At 35.8% G+C, this 15,465-nt stretch overlaps 1 protein-coding gene across 2 annotated transcripts in view; it reads left to right on the top strand.

The window, feature by feature from the left end:
* Window positions 1–2,746: 2,746 nt before the first annotated feature.
* Window positions 2,747–15,465, top strand: part of LOC128230763 (transformation/transcription domain-associated protein-like) — a 69,482-nt gene continuing 56,763 nt past the window's right edge. For both annotated transcript variants that reach the window (XM_052943207.1, XM_052943214.1), the window contains exons 1-16: window positions 2,747–2,964; window positions 3,959–4,087; window positions 5,666–5,715; window positions 7,179–7,289; window positions 7,690–7,794; window positions 8,336–8,419; window positions 8,994–9,188; window positions 9,322–9,488; window positions 10,049–10,145; window positions 10,545–10,683; window positions 11,295–11,373; window positions 11,976–12,180; window positions 13,099–13,190; window positions 14,071–14,344; window positions 14,762–14,900; window positions 15,146–15,293. In XM_052943207.1, the coding sequence (XP_052799167.1) occupies window position 2,964; window positions 3,959–4,087; window positions 5,666–5,715; window positions 7,179–7,289; window positions 7,690–7,794; window positions 8,336–8,419; window positions 8,994–9,188; window positions 9,322–9,488; window positions 10,049–10,145; window positions 10,545–10,683; window positions 11,295–11,373; window positions 11,976–12,180; window positions 13,099–13,190; window positions 14,071–14,344; window positions 14,762–14,900; window positions 15,146–15,293 (2,015 nt within the window). In that variant the 5' untranslated portion in view covers window positions 2,747–2,963. The remainder of the gene's footprint in view (window positions 2,965–3,958; window positions 4,088–5,665; window positions 5,716–7,178; window positions 7,290–7,689; window positions 7,795–8,335; window positions 8,420–8,993; window positions 9,189–9,321; window positions 9,489–10,048; window positions 10,146–10,544; window positions 10,684–11,294; window positions 11,374–11,975; window positions 12,181–13,098; window positions 13,191–14,070; window positions 14,345–14,761; window positions 14,901–15,145; window positions 15,294–15,465) is intronic.

Below are 15,465 nucleotides of genomic sequence, written 5' to 3' on the forward strand. Positions count from 1 at the left end.
ATTATATACATGAACAAAAACAGCAAAAGAAAACACGGGAAAATTAACAACTATTTTGAAAGTTATAGTCTTAATTTGAATTTCAATTTTAAATTTGCGAATATTAGGATATTGTGTAAAATAGGCCTTTTAAAGGGAGACAGATGTATTACGTATAGCAAAAGTTCCGTCTGTCCGTCTGTCCGTCTGGCTGTAACATTTCGTATCCGTTCTATAACTTACTTATGCATTGGTGGATTACCATATTACTTGGTACAAATGTTGTCCTCATTGAGACGATAAGCAATGACCTTGACCCGGGTCCATACCTCAAAGGTCAAGGTCACACGAGACATTTAAAGGTCAGAGTACACATGCTCGTCTCGGCGCTATAACTTACTTATGCATTGATGCATTACCATATTACTTGGTACAAATGGTGTCCTCATTGAGACAATGTGCAGTGACCTTGACTCGGGTCCATACCTCAAAGGTCAAGGTCACACGAGACATTTAAAGGTCAAGAGTACACATGCTCGTGTCCGTGCTATAACTTACTTGTGTATTGATGGATTACCATATGACTTGGTACAAATGTTGTCGTATTGAGACAATGTGCAGTGACCTTGACCTGGGTCCATACCTCAAAGGTCAAGGTCACATCTGACATTTAAAGAAGGTAGTACACATGCTTGTGTCCGGGCTCTTTACATTTAGCAGTGTAGATATGTCAATTCTTACTGGATTTATTGACCTTATGCATTTCATGTACTTGTAGCAACAATAACTGAATTTGATCCAAGAACTCGAACCAATTGCAATTTGTGCCAGTAATCCATCATGAAGTTTCGGGTCCATATAATGACAATGTTAAATAGAGGATAAGATATAAATGTTTGATGAAAGTGTTTAAACAAGTTGCACAGATTGATACTTAGCGCACTCTGCCAAGCATTATCATTATGTGCAACAAGTTTGATATTAAAAAAACAACAATGGACACAAATGTGATAATATACTTATAACATGCGTTTTCTCTTCAAAAGCAATAAAACAATGTTATGAGGTCACCACAAAATATATATATGTATCACTTTATAGAATACTTAAGGCTTGCTATTTCATCGATGTTATAAATCAAGGACTCATTTTCCTTCTTTTTTTAAGCCAAAATAACCTTGACATTGGTCTTACCTACACTACACACAATATAAATAACTTTAACAAATATCCTTTTATAATATGTTAAAATATCCATGAATATTAAGGTTACTGATCAAACAACTTGTTTTTCCTATATTCCCACTCTTGACCAGTGGTTGTGTACAATTTTGGTCAGATTCGACGTACAAGTCAGGTTGCGAGAAAAACAAAATATACTACAAAACAAAGGCGGGGGATATAGCCGTCTTTGGATTGCCTTGTATGTGTAAGTATTTGTGTTTTTAACATCAATCAGCTCTACTATATCTGTATATCATTAGGAATGTATGAACATTCCATAAACTCATAAAATTCATCATCAAGACGTTTACTCATTACATTACTGGCGTAGATGCTATTTTTTCAGGTTTAACTATGGTTATATGCCGATAGCCAGTTTAAGCTCGTCTTTTAGCTAAGATAAACAGTCGGGCTATTGTTATCGAATGTTTTGTCATTGGCATCGACGGCGTCGTCGGCGTCGTGCAAACACATTGACGTTGGTCATATCTAAAAGAACATTCAAACTATTGCAATAAAACTCCATACACATGCTACCACATATATCGACTGAAAAATAACAACACACGAACAGCCGAGCGCTGGCCTTCTCTCCACGATAGTCCATTTCATATAGAGCTACGAGTGTCTTGCGTTGAGCCCCCGTTGAACGAAACGAACTGAAAGACAATGATCGATTTGTGGGTAATGAAACAAAGCATTCTTCAAAAACAGTGCTTCTCTTTGAATATGCGATACAGTTCAACCTGAGGCATCGAATGGAGCGAATCTAACATTTGACCACTCCTGGCCGTCACGTCAAGTAAGACCAATGCACGGGACGGTTACAACTACATGTAGCAAGATTCCCAATGATGATTTTATCTCGAAAGTTTATAAACACCGAAGAAGAAGTTTTTTATCTAGACTGAAGAAAAATTTAATTTTAAGTTAAATTGGTTCAGTCCGCATTGATGACCAGAGTCGACGGGCAGCGATTGGTGTTAATTTCGACTGCGACGAATACTCCTAAAGGGCTGTGATGATGAAAAGGACAAAACAAGGCGTATTGATACTTGGACGCTATCGCCGTTACAGCCGTAAACAACATCGATCGCTTGCTGCTGATATGTTCATGCTCGAAAGTATCAATGAAGTCTTCAAACATTGGGACGTGTTGGATGTCAACATTATCAACTGAATTTACTTATTTTGAAGAAGTATATTATACAATGCAGTTTCTTATCCTAAAAATGAATCTACACTGAAGTTTTTTTTTTAATTGGAGATTTATTAGTTGTAGATATATATTCTGCAGCGAATAGTCTTCACCCTCCCCCCCCCCCAAACATGTGATACACTACTGAACATTTCGATGAATTAGACAAAGAACTGTTTCCAGATTGCAAAAAAATGGTATTCTTGGCCATTTTATTTTGGATATTCAGATGAAGGGAAGTAACTATTGTATATAAATTTTAAAAAACCGTTTGAGTTATGAAAATCCCGTTTTGTCTAGAAGTTGCGCATGCGCACGAAACACTCACAAACGACCTGTTCAAGTTCCAACAATGTTTGAGCTGTATTTTTCTGAAAATCTAGTGTAGTTTTTGGTCTGTATGTAGTTCAAAATAATTATTTGTTTTAAATGATTGTTTCTGAATACAATATAGGTCCAAACCATGTATAAGTCTAGCATTGTCCCTGTGTCTCGAGGATCTCTTTCAAGTGTGGTGTAATATCCGGAAAGATTATTTCGGATACATTGTATTTGATTAAGAAGTAAGTCATTTATTTATTTTATTTTAAATAATAGTTATATATTTACTTATTTCCTTACTTTTTGGCATTGTATTTATGTTATTTGTATAAAGTGCTCAGCATGTGATGCAAATGCAACAATTTTTTCAGTAATTTGAGTAAGCGTGTTTTACAAATAGAATTCCAAACTTTATACTGGAATCCACTGAAAGCAGACCAGAATCCCCATGAGAAATTCATATGCATATAAATTTCAATGTTTTTTTTTTTGCTGTTTGACAAATTTATCAATGTCTAAATGTGTTTTTAATCAATCATGTTCAAACTGCAAACAGTTAATGTAACCATTGGAGGGATAGTGCGCCAAATGTGGGAGAAACAATATGACTGTTTTCTTTGGTAAGGCCTTAATGCACCAGTCAATTGTAACCACGGCCCCCCAGGTCCGGGGAATAGCAGGGACTTTGACTTTCGGTCCAGTCAAGCGGGCAAGTCTGAACTGCTCACGAAACCCCCGCCAAATGCCCCACACCTAAGGGACTCTAGTAAAGGCCTATTCCCCGCTATAATTGGTGTGAAGACAAAACCACCACACCCACACGGCACTGCAGGGCCACCTTGAAGGTAAAAACACGGCCCATTTCCCTGGCTATCCCCGGTATACCCCCGGACCTGGGGGGCCGTGGTTACGATTGACTGGTGCATAACAGTATCAAGCATTTTCGAAAAACTCCAATCCTCTTTAAAGAAAAAGCAATGAATCGCTTAAAATTAAAACGAAAGAATCTATGTTCATCAAAAGAATGGTTTGTTAAATCAAGCAAATTGTGAAAGTGGTCAAGGGATGTAGGTATCTGCCTCTAATGTGTTTGATCTCCTACTGGGTCTTATTCTCTTGGCCTTTCATAAAAAAAACCCCACAATACTGGTTTCAGCCCACAGTTTAGAGACAATTGCTTTTTCACAATCAAGCTATGAATGGTATGTATAAATGAAGCAAATTATTTCATTTTAGTGTCGTTGATGCAGCAGATCAAGGGGAGCATGATGCTCAATGTGTCCCCATTGAGCCCCCACAATGCCACCACGCAGCTCACCACATTCAAGAGCTATGTGGCCCTCATTGCCGACCCCACTCCAGGCAGTATGTATAAAAACCTATTTTATTCAACTTCAAACTAAGTACTTATTTCTAAATATCATGTACAGTCATTAAAATTAGACTTTCAAGAAGCCTAAATTCTCATACTACTAGTTATTGGCATATTTTTTTGAACTAACCTTACTATGTCAATTCAGTGTACAATCTAAACCTAATCTTGAAAAGTATGGGCAAGTCCAGAAAGTATTTTACCAGTGCACAGCTTGCCAACTTATTCAGCAAGTGCGAATAGCTGTCCTAATGGAATTCATTAATTTAACTACTGTTCAGAATATGAATTATAACTTAAATGATAGCAGGCAGATTCAAAGCTTGATGTTGAAATTGCTTCATAAAAAATACATGTAAATCTATTTATAAATAATAAACTGCATTATGATGAAAGACTAGGCAGGAAAAGGTTCCTTGGTGAAAACCTCGAGTCGAGCCTCCTGACTGACTTATTAGCTGATAAGATCTGAATGCAGATATTAAAAAAGTGTAAATTCATAGTCTGGCTGGTTTGAATTATGTGAGGACTGCCTGTAGCCTGTGATAAATGTTACACTTTAACTGGTTTTCCTATTGTTGTAACCCCCCCCCCCCCCCCCAAAAATAAATAAATAAATAGCAGTGATTGATTGTTCAGGGTTACTGGACACTTGCTTTTACATTTATTTCATTGGTGTCAACGCCTGTTTGACTGCAATAATGATACACCATATATCCCTTTCAGGTTAGACGCAATTGTAGTCGTCTTTCAACAAACACCATAAATACTGAAGATATTTCAGATTGTTTTAGCTTATCAAATGTTGTTGATTTCTTTGCTCAGGAAACTCAAAACCTAAGTACAGGCTTAACAAAATTACATGGCCTAGCTGTAACTGTCCCAATGGAATTCATCAATTGACCTATCGTACAGAAAGCTGTGTTCGAAATATTTAGTTCAGACTTAAATGAAGAAGATAAGTTTACAGCTTGATGTTGAAATTGCTGTATATGGCAAACAAAAGTTACATGTGAAGCTATTGATAAATTATAAACTGCATTATGATGAAAGATTTGGCAGGAAAAGGTTCCTCGGTGAAAACCTTGAGTCGAGCCTCCTGACTGACTTCTTAGCTGATAAGATCTGATTGCAGGTTTAAGAAACAAACATATTTTTTTTCATTTATTGTATTTCACACCAATGACCTTGGAATTGGGCATTATTTGCATCATTTTAACCAAACTGGGAATTTTTTGATACATAATGACATATGTTGAATGTACTGTATTACTCTTTTCACCAGTTATATGTGGGCTTGTACATGTATAACTTAACAACAAAATAACAAGTTTATCAAACAAACCTTCTAAAAAAAAAAACTTTTAGAATTCCAGGTTTAAACTTTTATTCAACATTTGGGAAAACCCCCAAAACCTTGAGGAACATTGCTGAGTATTTTAAAAATTGTCCCAAAAAACCCTTATGATTGGGGTGGTTTAAATTGGTGTTTAAACTGTTAATGTTTTCATTCTGGCAGTTAATGTGTTATTTTATGTATGCCTACTTTATAAGTTCAAATTTAATTTTAGTTGCTGAGAAGAAGCTCAAAGCTGCGCAAGAATTGAGTGAAAACTTTGAGGTTTGTGATAAAGTATTAAATAATTGATTTTTAGCTCGACTATTCGAAGAATAGGTGTGCTATTCTACTCGCCTAAGCGTCGGCGTTGGCGTCCGGTTAAAATTTTAGGACAAGTTGGGATTTTCACTTATAAGTCCAATACCCTACATTCAATTGACTTAATACTTCACGCAGTTGTTCAGGGCCATCAAATGAAGAGGTAAGATAACTCCATATTATTATTTACACAGATTATGGCCCCTGATTGACTATGGAACTTAAGTTTAAGTTTTAGGGCAAGTTGAAATATTTATTAATAACTTCTATATCCTTTGTTCAATTGACTTAATACTTCACACAGTTGTTCAGGATCATCACACAATGAGGTTACATAACTCCATATTATCCTAAATACAAGTTATGGCCCCTGATTGACTTAGGTTAAAGTTTTAGGGCAGGTTAAAGTTTTAGGGCAAGTTGGGATTTTCACTTAAAACTCCAATACCATTCATTCAATTGACTTAATACTTCACACAGATGTTCAGAGCCATCACATAATGAGGTTAGATAACTCCATATTATCTTTTATACAAATAATGGCCCCTGATTGACTATGGAACTTAGGTTAAAGTTTTAGGGCAGGTTGGGATATTGTTTAATAACTTCTATACCCTTCATTCAATTGACTTAATACTTATCACAATTGTTCAGGACCATCACCCAATGAGGTTACATAACTCCATATCCTTAATACAAGTTATGGCCCTTGATTGACTTAGGTTAAAGTTTAAGGCAAGTAAAAGTTAAGGGCAAGTTGGGATTTTAATAAAAAAACTTCTATACCGTTCATTAAATGCACTTAATAAAATTCAAAATTATTTACGACCATCTTACAACAAGAAACATAACTCCGTTTTAAGCCTAAATACAAATAATGGCCCTTGAATTTTTTTTTAATTTCCTTTGAAAGGCATTGTATATTCTTAACCACATTTTCATAATGGGAAATCAAGTTATTTGAATGACTTGCATCATTGTTTGGGCGGGCTGGTGGGAGGGCAGCATCAAAGTCAACTTATGTATCGAATAATTTTAGTTAGGTTTGACATAAAGAGACCAAATTTGGTATTATTACATCGTTATTGTATTCTAAGTCAAAGCGGCGTAGTCGAGCGCGTTGTCTTATGACGGCTTTTGTTATCTTACACATCTGTTATACTTATCTTTTATTCTAACAATGGTTGATATAGTATATATTACAAACAGATTTTCTTTGAACATGTAGTAGCTTTTTACTTTTAAATTGAATTGGTAAGAATTGCACACCAGGAATTAATGGCTAATTTCAAGTTTCTTTGTCAGTTGTCTTGCTAACTTGTTGTACTTTCGTGGCTAGGGGGTTTAATACTTATTATGATAGAAGTACATAAACATACTGTTGAGTTTAGCTAAAAATAGCTTTAAGTATGTGTTTCATATTTCAGACGGTAGTTTCATCCCCTCAGTACCCCCAGTTCCTGGCTGATGCCGTCCGCGTGTTCATGAAACTGTTGGAGGAAGGGGAACCACAATTCATTGCCGATCAGAATATGCAGGTATTTAAAGTTGATTGTCAGTTAGAATATGCAGGACCACTAATTTATTTGCCGATCAGAACATGGAGATATTCAAATATTTACCGATCAAAATAAGCAAGTACATGAACCCACAGTTTTCTGCTGATCAAAACATGCAAATATACATTTTATGAACACATAAGTTCACTTGATGCAATATATCACTGAAAAAAATATCTTCAAATTCATGAATATTAATTGTTCTTTGCACTTAATTACTATTTATTTGTGGTAATTTATCTTAAGACAAGGCATTTACTTGCCTGCAAGAAAGTGATACATGTACAATCTACCAAATTTGAATGGAATTGAAAATTATCATGTCCTCGAGTCTTATTGTATGAAAGAAAAAGCTTTGATTATTTTTTCTGTTTCCTAGCAACTACGAAAGCTGCTGTTGGAGATTATCCACCGTATCCCCAGCAACGAGCACCTGAAGAAATATGTCCAGCAGGTCCTTTCCCTCATGTTCAAACTTATCAAGGTATGCTAATGTCCAATTTAAAAATACAGAAATATTGTGAATTGTTTTAATTTTGCCAACTGATACATGTACTTCCATTATTTTGATTATTGTTTGAATTATATATTTTTTTACATCAGTTGTAAATTATTATTGTTTTACAACGATTTTGAAGCATTATATTAATCACCCTTGTTGGCATGATGTAATGCAAAAGTGTTAAGCCAGCCTGCTGCCGGAGTACCTCAAGAATCCCACAAACTAAACTCTCATGCGTCCAGACTGGAATTGAACTTGGGACACCTTGGTTAGAAACGAGTGCACTAGCCACTGCAGTGATTCCAATTGACACAAAGAAACTCATCATTTAAATAGTTATTTTAGCAAAACTAATTTTGTAGTTTTTTTATTATTATTTTTTTTGGATGGGGGGGATGAAGGTTGAGGGGATGTCATCTTGTTAATGTTGTGCAAAAACTTGTTGTCTGTAACTAAAAAGTATTTGAAATTAAAGATGTTAGTTTGTAAATGTTCATAGTGACATTATTTCTTATATTTACAGATCGAGAATGAGGAGAATGTGTTGGTTTGTCTGAAGATCATTATAGAGTTACACAAGCAGTACAGGCCTCAGATGAATGATGAGGTAAGTGGGGGTCGGGGAGGGAATGAAAAGATACATAGTAGGGGGTGGGGGGATTCAGTATTATTGTTAGGGATAATGTGGAATGAATGTGTTTGATAATCATTTTAGAGTTGCATTAACAGTACAGGCCTTAAATGAATGATGAGGTAAGTGAAGGTGACCATAAATGCCAAGATACAGAGGAAAGGATAGGGAATGGGGGGAATTTATGATCAATGGTTTATCTGAGGGTAAGCATAGAGCTGCATTAGCAATAACGGCCTCAAATGTATGTTTATAGTGGATGGATGTGATTTTGTTGCTATGTAGTTCACCTATTACAATAAGTATAAATTGCACTTCAACCACATCTTTCGAGGCCATTTACATTTCAAGTTTCAACAGAACAAAACAGAACTCAATTTAAATCAACCAAGCTTTACCTTGCATGAATGGATTTTTCCAAGCATTTTGTAAGCTTACATTCTTTAATATTAATAACATTGACTGACATATAGCCGTTTTGTAAAGACTTTTGATATCATCAAAGTTTGTTTTCAATAGTTAAAGTTTATGCTTATAATTCAATTCACAGATCCAGGACTTTCTGAAGTTTGTGAACCAGATTTACACCAACCTGCCAAACCACCTGAACAAGATCTTCGAGCCCCGCTCCCAGACGAAGGTGAAGGACATTGCTGAAATAAACGTAGAGGCTTTACTCCAGGAGACATACACGGTCACCACAATCATCACAGATAAGAAGAATGCGGATAACCAGAGTGTTTCGGTATGGTACCATTTTGACTTTCCCAAAATGATAATAATCTTGCTATAATCTAGCTGTGGCATTGTTTTATTTGATTCACAAATATTAAAGCTGCACTCTCACAGATTGACCATTTATATTGATATTTTTACAGTACAACATCATCCCTAGAGGTGTACTGTCTCTGAAGGTTCTAGCTGAACTTCCCATCATAGTTGTTCTCATGTACCAGCTGTACAAGCCCAGCGTACACCAGGAGGTAGCCAACTTCATACCTCTCATCATGAATACCATCACCCTACAGCCTAGACAGGAACACAGGTAAATACTACCTACTGGTACTCCTTTACCTTTAGAAAATTTTCCTGTTAAAACATGGAAGTTGTTCATGTTAAGACCCTGTTGCCATGAATACTGCTTCACAAAAGCCGTCCCAGGTTTGATTACAACACTGGGTGCATGTGCATTGTCAGTTTGTTTGGTGGTCACCAAGTCCGACATACTGGTTTCTGACGTTAAAAACAACAAAAGATTGATGTGAAGTTCATACAAGCAGCAGCTTATAATGTTATGTTTTCTTCAATTAAGAACAGATTACTGGGACCTCCCATATTTACATGTGGCAGTCCCTGCACTCACATTGATGCTTTGGGCCTTATTTTTTTGAAAGATTTATAGTAAACAAAACTATTCGGACAATTACTTGTTCTTGACTCACTTTTTTGCCGTGGGACTTGATCTGTTTGATTTTTTTTTACTAGTCAAAGAAAGGTAGACTCATACTTGATTTCTATGAAATATTGCTTCAGTACTCACATGTAAAGTGAGAACCCTGAATTTGTATGAAGAAAACTATAAGCATAAGCGTCTTTTCATTCCAGGGCTCATCCAGCCTTTAACAAGGAAGTGTTTGTGGACTTTGTGGCCGCTCAGATAAAAACACTCTCCTTCCTTGCCTACATTGTGCGGATATTCCAGGTATAAATTGTGTCTCTTTTTTCTGCTATTATAACGTACATGTATTTGATTTTTAGTGGGTTTATTTTTTCCAATCATGTGTATGACTGTGTTATTATTTAATCAGTTTGGAAGATAACACAGTATTGTGTTATTGGAATACTTTATTTTGATGTCATGTATTATGGAGATTGTTATGCCAGTATTGAATCGAATCTAGTCTATTTTTGTCTTGTGTTGTTTAATAATCAATTTGGAAGATAACAATGTTATTCTCTGCTTCATTAGATTTTTTATGTTTAATTTAAAGTCAATTTTAATGTAACCATACTACCATTCTGAGAATGGGATAATAAGAGAATTCAAATGTTGCCATCATCCATGTAATTTTTACCCACTGTATCTTTTTGTTCTTTCTAGGAGCAAGTCCAGCAGTATTCGAAGCAGATGGTTCAAGGTCACCTTTCCCTGCTGTCTCTGTGCCCCCAGGAAGTGGCTCACCTCAGAAAGGAGCTGCTGATAGCGGCTAAACACATCCTTGCTACGGACCTTAGAAACAGTTAGTGCTGTGTTCCAAATCTCTGTGTATAACACACCAGGGCCAGTCTTATCCTTATCTATAGACATGCCTCAGTGATTCTATAGACATGCCTCAGTGATTCCATTCAGCCTATTGGTCAGCTAAATATACAGGCCAATCAAAACACTTAGTTTCTAATCTTACATTTAAGTACAATCTAAGTTGCTTATTGAATATGGTCCCTGGATAGGTAATATTAGCCATAAAAAGACTCTGAATAAAGCGTATACCTACTTTTTCTGTGTATAAATAAAACATGTCGATATGGTACAGATTTTTGTTCAAAATTATGTGTCAGAATAATCTTGAAAATATATACCAATTTCTTTCCACCTCGTTATGCTTATAAACAGAAAGTATAGTCTGATTTCTTCTGTAGGCTGTTGAATAGATGAAACAAACCAAAAAACTGATATTATGAAACCAAAAGCTGTAAACAATCTTTTCGGATAAGTGTGTTTAGCAGCACTGATATGGTTTTTGTTTGTTGGTCTTCAGATTTAAGTTTGCGATTAAATGAATGCCAGTACGGTACATTGACCTCATATTTTAAAAGATTTATTCTGTATAATCTATTGTGTGTATTTCAGAATTTGTAAGCGTGATAGACAAGTTGTTTGATGAGACAGTGCTGATAGGTACGGGCTGGACTACCCATGAATCTCTCAGGTACATGGAGATAATTGCCGTCCCATTATTTCGTGGGCCACCATCTTGATTTTATTAAGGGAAGATAATGTTATTATAAAATGTAATTTTGATAATAAAAGGATGAATGTCTTAAGATAATGAAATAGGTGAACAATTTTATCATTGAAAAGTCAAAATCATTAAATAGCAGAATATTCAAGGTCAAATTGAGCTATTGCAGCTTTCACGATGCAAAAAAAATAGAAAATAGTAATAAAACGTCTGAAGAGAACTGAATGAGAGGAATGTAGCATGTTAATTTAGACATCTTGTGTACAGCACCCTAGTAGAAGTAGACCACTGTTTGCGACAAGTTCTACAGATGTCTGAACTTTACATGGCGGTAAATCTATTTTCGAAGAAAATCCACTACCACAGAGCAACATATACATTTTATATTCATATCATGTATTTTAGGCTCCTGGCATACAGCACCCTGGCAGATGAAGTTCACCATGTGTGACAAGCTCTAGTAATGTCAGAACTTTCTAGTCGGGGGGATGAATCTCTTCTAGAAAAAAATCCTGATTACGGTAGTCTCTCCAAAAAAATAATTTGTATTTTTTGTACATGTACTTCAGGCCGCTGGCATATAGCACCTTAGCAGACCTAGTTCACCATGTGCGACAAGCTCTACCAATGTCGGAACTCTCCATGGCAGTGAATCTCTTCTCGAAGAACGTCCATGATGAGTCGCTCCTAAGCAGTATTCAGACGATGTCGTGTAAACTTCTGCTGAACCTTGTGGACTGTATCAGACAGAAAAGTGAACAAGAAAATGGAAATGTATGTTGACATGGTCATTTATTTGCTTATCCACAGCCAATTGTATAAAACTTGGTTAGGGCTATTCCATTTAAACGTATGACCACCGGGAGGAAGGCACTTTTAAATATACCACCCCCCTACAGAAGCTAATTTACTCTTTCGGGAAATTTGCGGAAAAAGACACCCACCCATATACTATTTAAATAATTGCCTTCCCCCCGTGGGTTATGTTTTACTGGAATAGCCCTTATGTTGTCCGCATGTTATCTTTCTATGAAAAAATTTGATTGGTTAAATAATCTTTTTTGAATGAATACTGACCAATCAATTTACTTTTTGGCTAACTTTGTTCAAACCAAATAATTGACCAGTTTTATAGAAATGGCTGGTGTTTGCGAGAAATAATGTTTGGGTATTGTTAAAGCCTTGTTGTTGCCAGCGGCAGCTGTATTACTGTGCAAAATATTTCAACTTGGTACACAGGTTTAAAGAGATAATAGGCACATTTATAGCAGGGCCTTTAATTCTGGATTATATTCAGTATTGTAACTTTAATACAGCTGTTGCAATTTGTTTTTTAATATAGGCCATTTTGGAGAGATAATGAAAATATTTCAAAGTTTGTATGAGTATCGCAAGGAAAGTTTGAATATCCAAACATATTTGAACATGAACAGCACAGTGCCAGTATAAGTTTTTTTGGAGCTGCAGACTATTAAGATGATGAAAAGTTCTTATGATGTCAAGGACGCATTGCTTTGAAAAAAAAAAAAACTTGAAAAATCTTTAAAGTTGAAGTTACACTACAATTTCTCATGAATTATTTTTAGATATTAAATACCATTCTTGTTTTTTAGTAAATATAGAATAACTTAAACATGTCACAGATAATTTTGAATCTGCTTATATGCATCAAAAACATATGCATTTTTTTAGGGGCGTGACCTATTGATGAGGATGCTGGAAGTGTTTGTGCTCAAGTTTAAAACTATCGCCAAAATACAGCTTCCACAAATCCTGGCTAAGTGGTGAGTGTCTATAATTTTCATAAATCCAAAGCTGGAGTTGGAATCTTAAATAACCATGAACTGAAGTGAATAGAATTGAACTTTCAATTGATACCTGAAGGTTTTATTTAGGGTTTTATCTAACGAGTTATGGAAGGGTGCTGCACTCTGTCCTTTTTTGGTAGCACCTTTATCAACTCATGGAGACCAGCATGTATGGGTTTTGCCTTTATAGAATTAAATGCTTAAAGCTGCACTCTCACAAATTCAACGTTTTGACAACTTTTTTATTTTTTGTCTTGGAACAAGCCAATTTTGGCGAAAATCCATGGAAACCAGTCATAAAAGACTGCTGACAGAAACTTAGATCGCAGATTTTTATAGTTTAGTTTAAAAATTGATGTTTTATGCATTTTTCTTAAACCGTTAGTAATGGTTTAAGCCATAAAACATTAGTTTTCGATCGGGAATATTAAAATCTATGATCTGATTTTTTGTCAGCAATTTTATATCATTGGTTTGCAGATACATGTATTTAAGCAAAAAAATGCTCATTCCAAGACAAAAAATAAAAAAAGTTGTTAAAACGGTAAATCTGTGAGAGTGCAGCTTTAAGATAATCAAATATTTCTTTTGTTTTGATTAAAACTTAATATATTTTATAATATCCATGCCAATTTGATATATATTGCAGAGAACCTTATGAGATAATATTACTTAAAAAAGCACAATTCCTAATTTTCTCTGAAATTCAAAATTAGAGAATTTCAAACTATTCACAGCCCGACACAATGTGCCCTTTTCTCCATTAGAACCCTGTCCCATTTCTGCAGCACCCTGCCAAAAGCCCTATCATAACTATATGAAATGGTGTAAATATGATAAAGAGCTTACCTTTCAGCCAAAAGCAACCTAATCAAAATGGCCAAGAGAACAGCAACAACAGTACGGGCACAGTTGGGAGCACCACCACCACTACAAGCAGTGCCACAACATCAGTCACAAGCATCACTGCCATCAGCAGTAGTAGTAGTAGTAAACCAGCAGACTCCAAAACCCCACCCCTACCCCCTTCTACCCCCACGGTGGGGGAGGCTACGAGCATGGGGGACATGAAAAATCCCCTGGGGAGTGTATCTGCTGACATTAAGGAGTCGAGCACCAAAGATGATAGGGTAGGTTTAATTGATAATTGATTGATTGATTTTTGATCGATTGATAATTTAAAACACACTCAAACACACTTTATAATACATTATGCAGTAAATTCTATGTCACCACTAGAAAATTGCTAAAATAAGAGTGACAACATTTTTCTGAATGTCACTCTTCTTCAGACAGACCTTACCACTTATGCTTAAATCTGAAATACAGGCGTTTGTAGTATAATCAAGGACATTTTTCCACACATTTACACCAGCCAAAAAACTTACTTTTGGTCAGCACCAGTTAATTCTTATTGTTCTTATTCTTGTAACGCCCTAGATAGATGACATGAACATGTATCTCACCTACAGATTTGTGTGACCACTTGCCCACCCTTCTTAGCTGACTGCAGTTATCTAATGTTGACCACTTGTTTATATTTCCAGCCGTCCAATAGATTTGGAGTGACCCCTAGCCAGTATAACACCTACTCCGTGGCCGACTGTCGAGGCCTCGTAAAGACATTGGTGTGTGGGGTTAAAACCATCACCTGGGGAATTGTGTCATGCAAGGCCATCGGAGCTGGTGAGATGTGTTTAAACTGTGTTTTCGACTAAACATTACATTTATTACCTGGTCTTGGGGTTTAAAATCGGAATAAGACTTCAATTAAAATGTTGATGTTTGACTAAAAAGTGATCAAAATTAGCAAACAATATATAGGAAACAATATCATAAGGGTCTAAGCCCCTTCACCCTGGTTTGGGCATGAATCCAGCATACTTCAACAGATCTCCAGCCTTTTTTCAAGATTGACAACTATGTTTCAGATAAAGACAGCAGCCTAGTTACCAACAAGCAGTTCCTGCCACACGAGACTCTGGTCTATGTCCGTCTTGTAAAGTACGCTCTGCAGGCCCTTGATATCTACACCATCAATGTGTCGCCAAACGGTCAGGCCGTTGTCAGGCCTGCTGTGTAAGTCTACCTCATTTATTACTTATAAAACTTTATTGTCTTCAAGATAAATTCATATATTTGGCAAATATTTTTGCAATAGCCTCACAAAATGCATTAAGTAGTGTTGTTGAACTTTTGTGTACTTCTTACTGAAACATTTTGTATGTCCAGAAGTGTGAGAAAATGTTTT

The sequence above is a fragment of the Mya arenaria genome, chromosome 1 (genome assembly GCF_026914265.1).
Source record: "Mya arenaria isolate MELC-2E11 chromosome 1, ASM2691426v1".
Classification (NCBI taxonomy): domain Eukaryota; kingdom Metazoa; phylum Mollusca; class Bivalvia; order Myida; family Myidae; genus Mya; species Mya arenaria.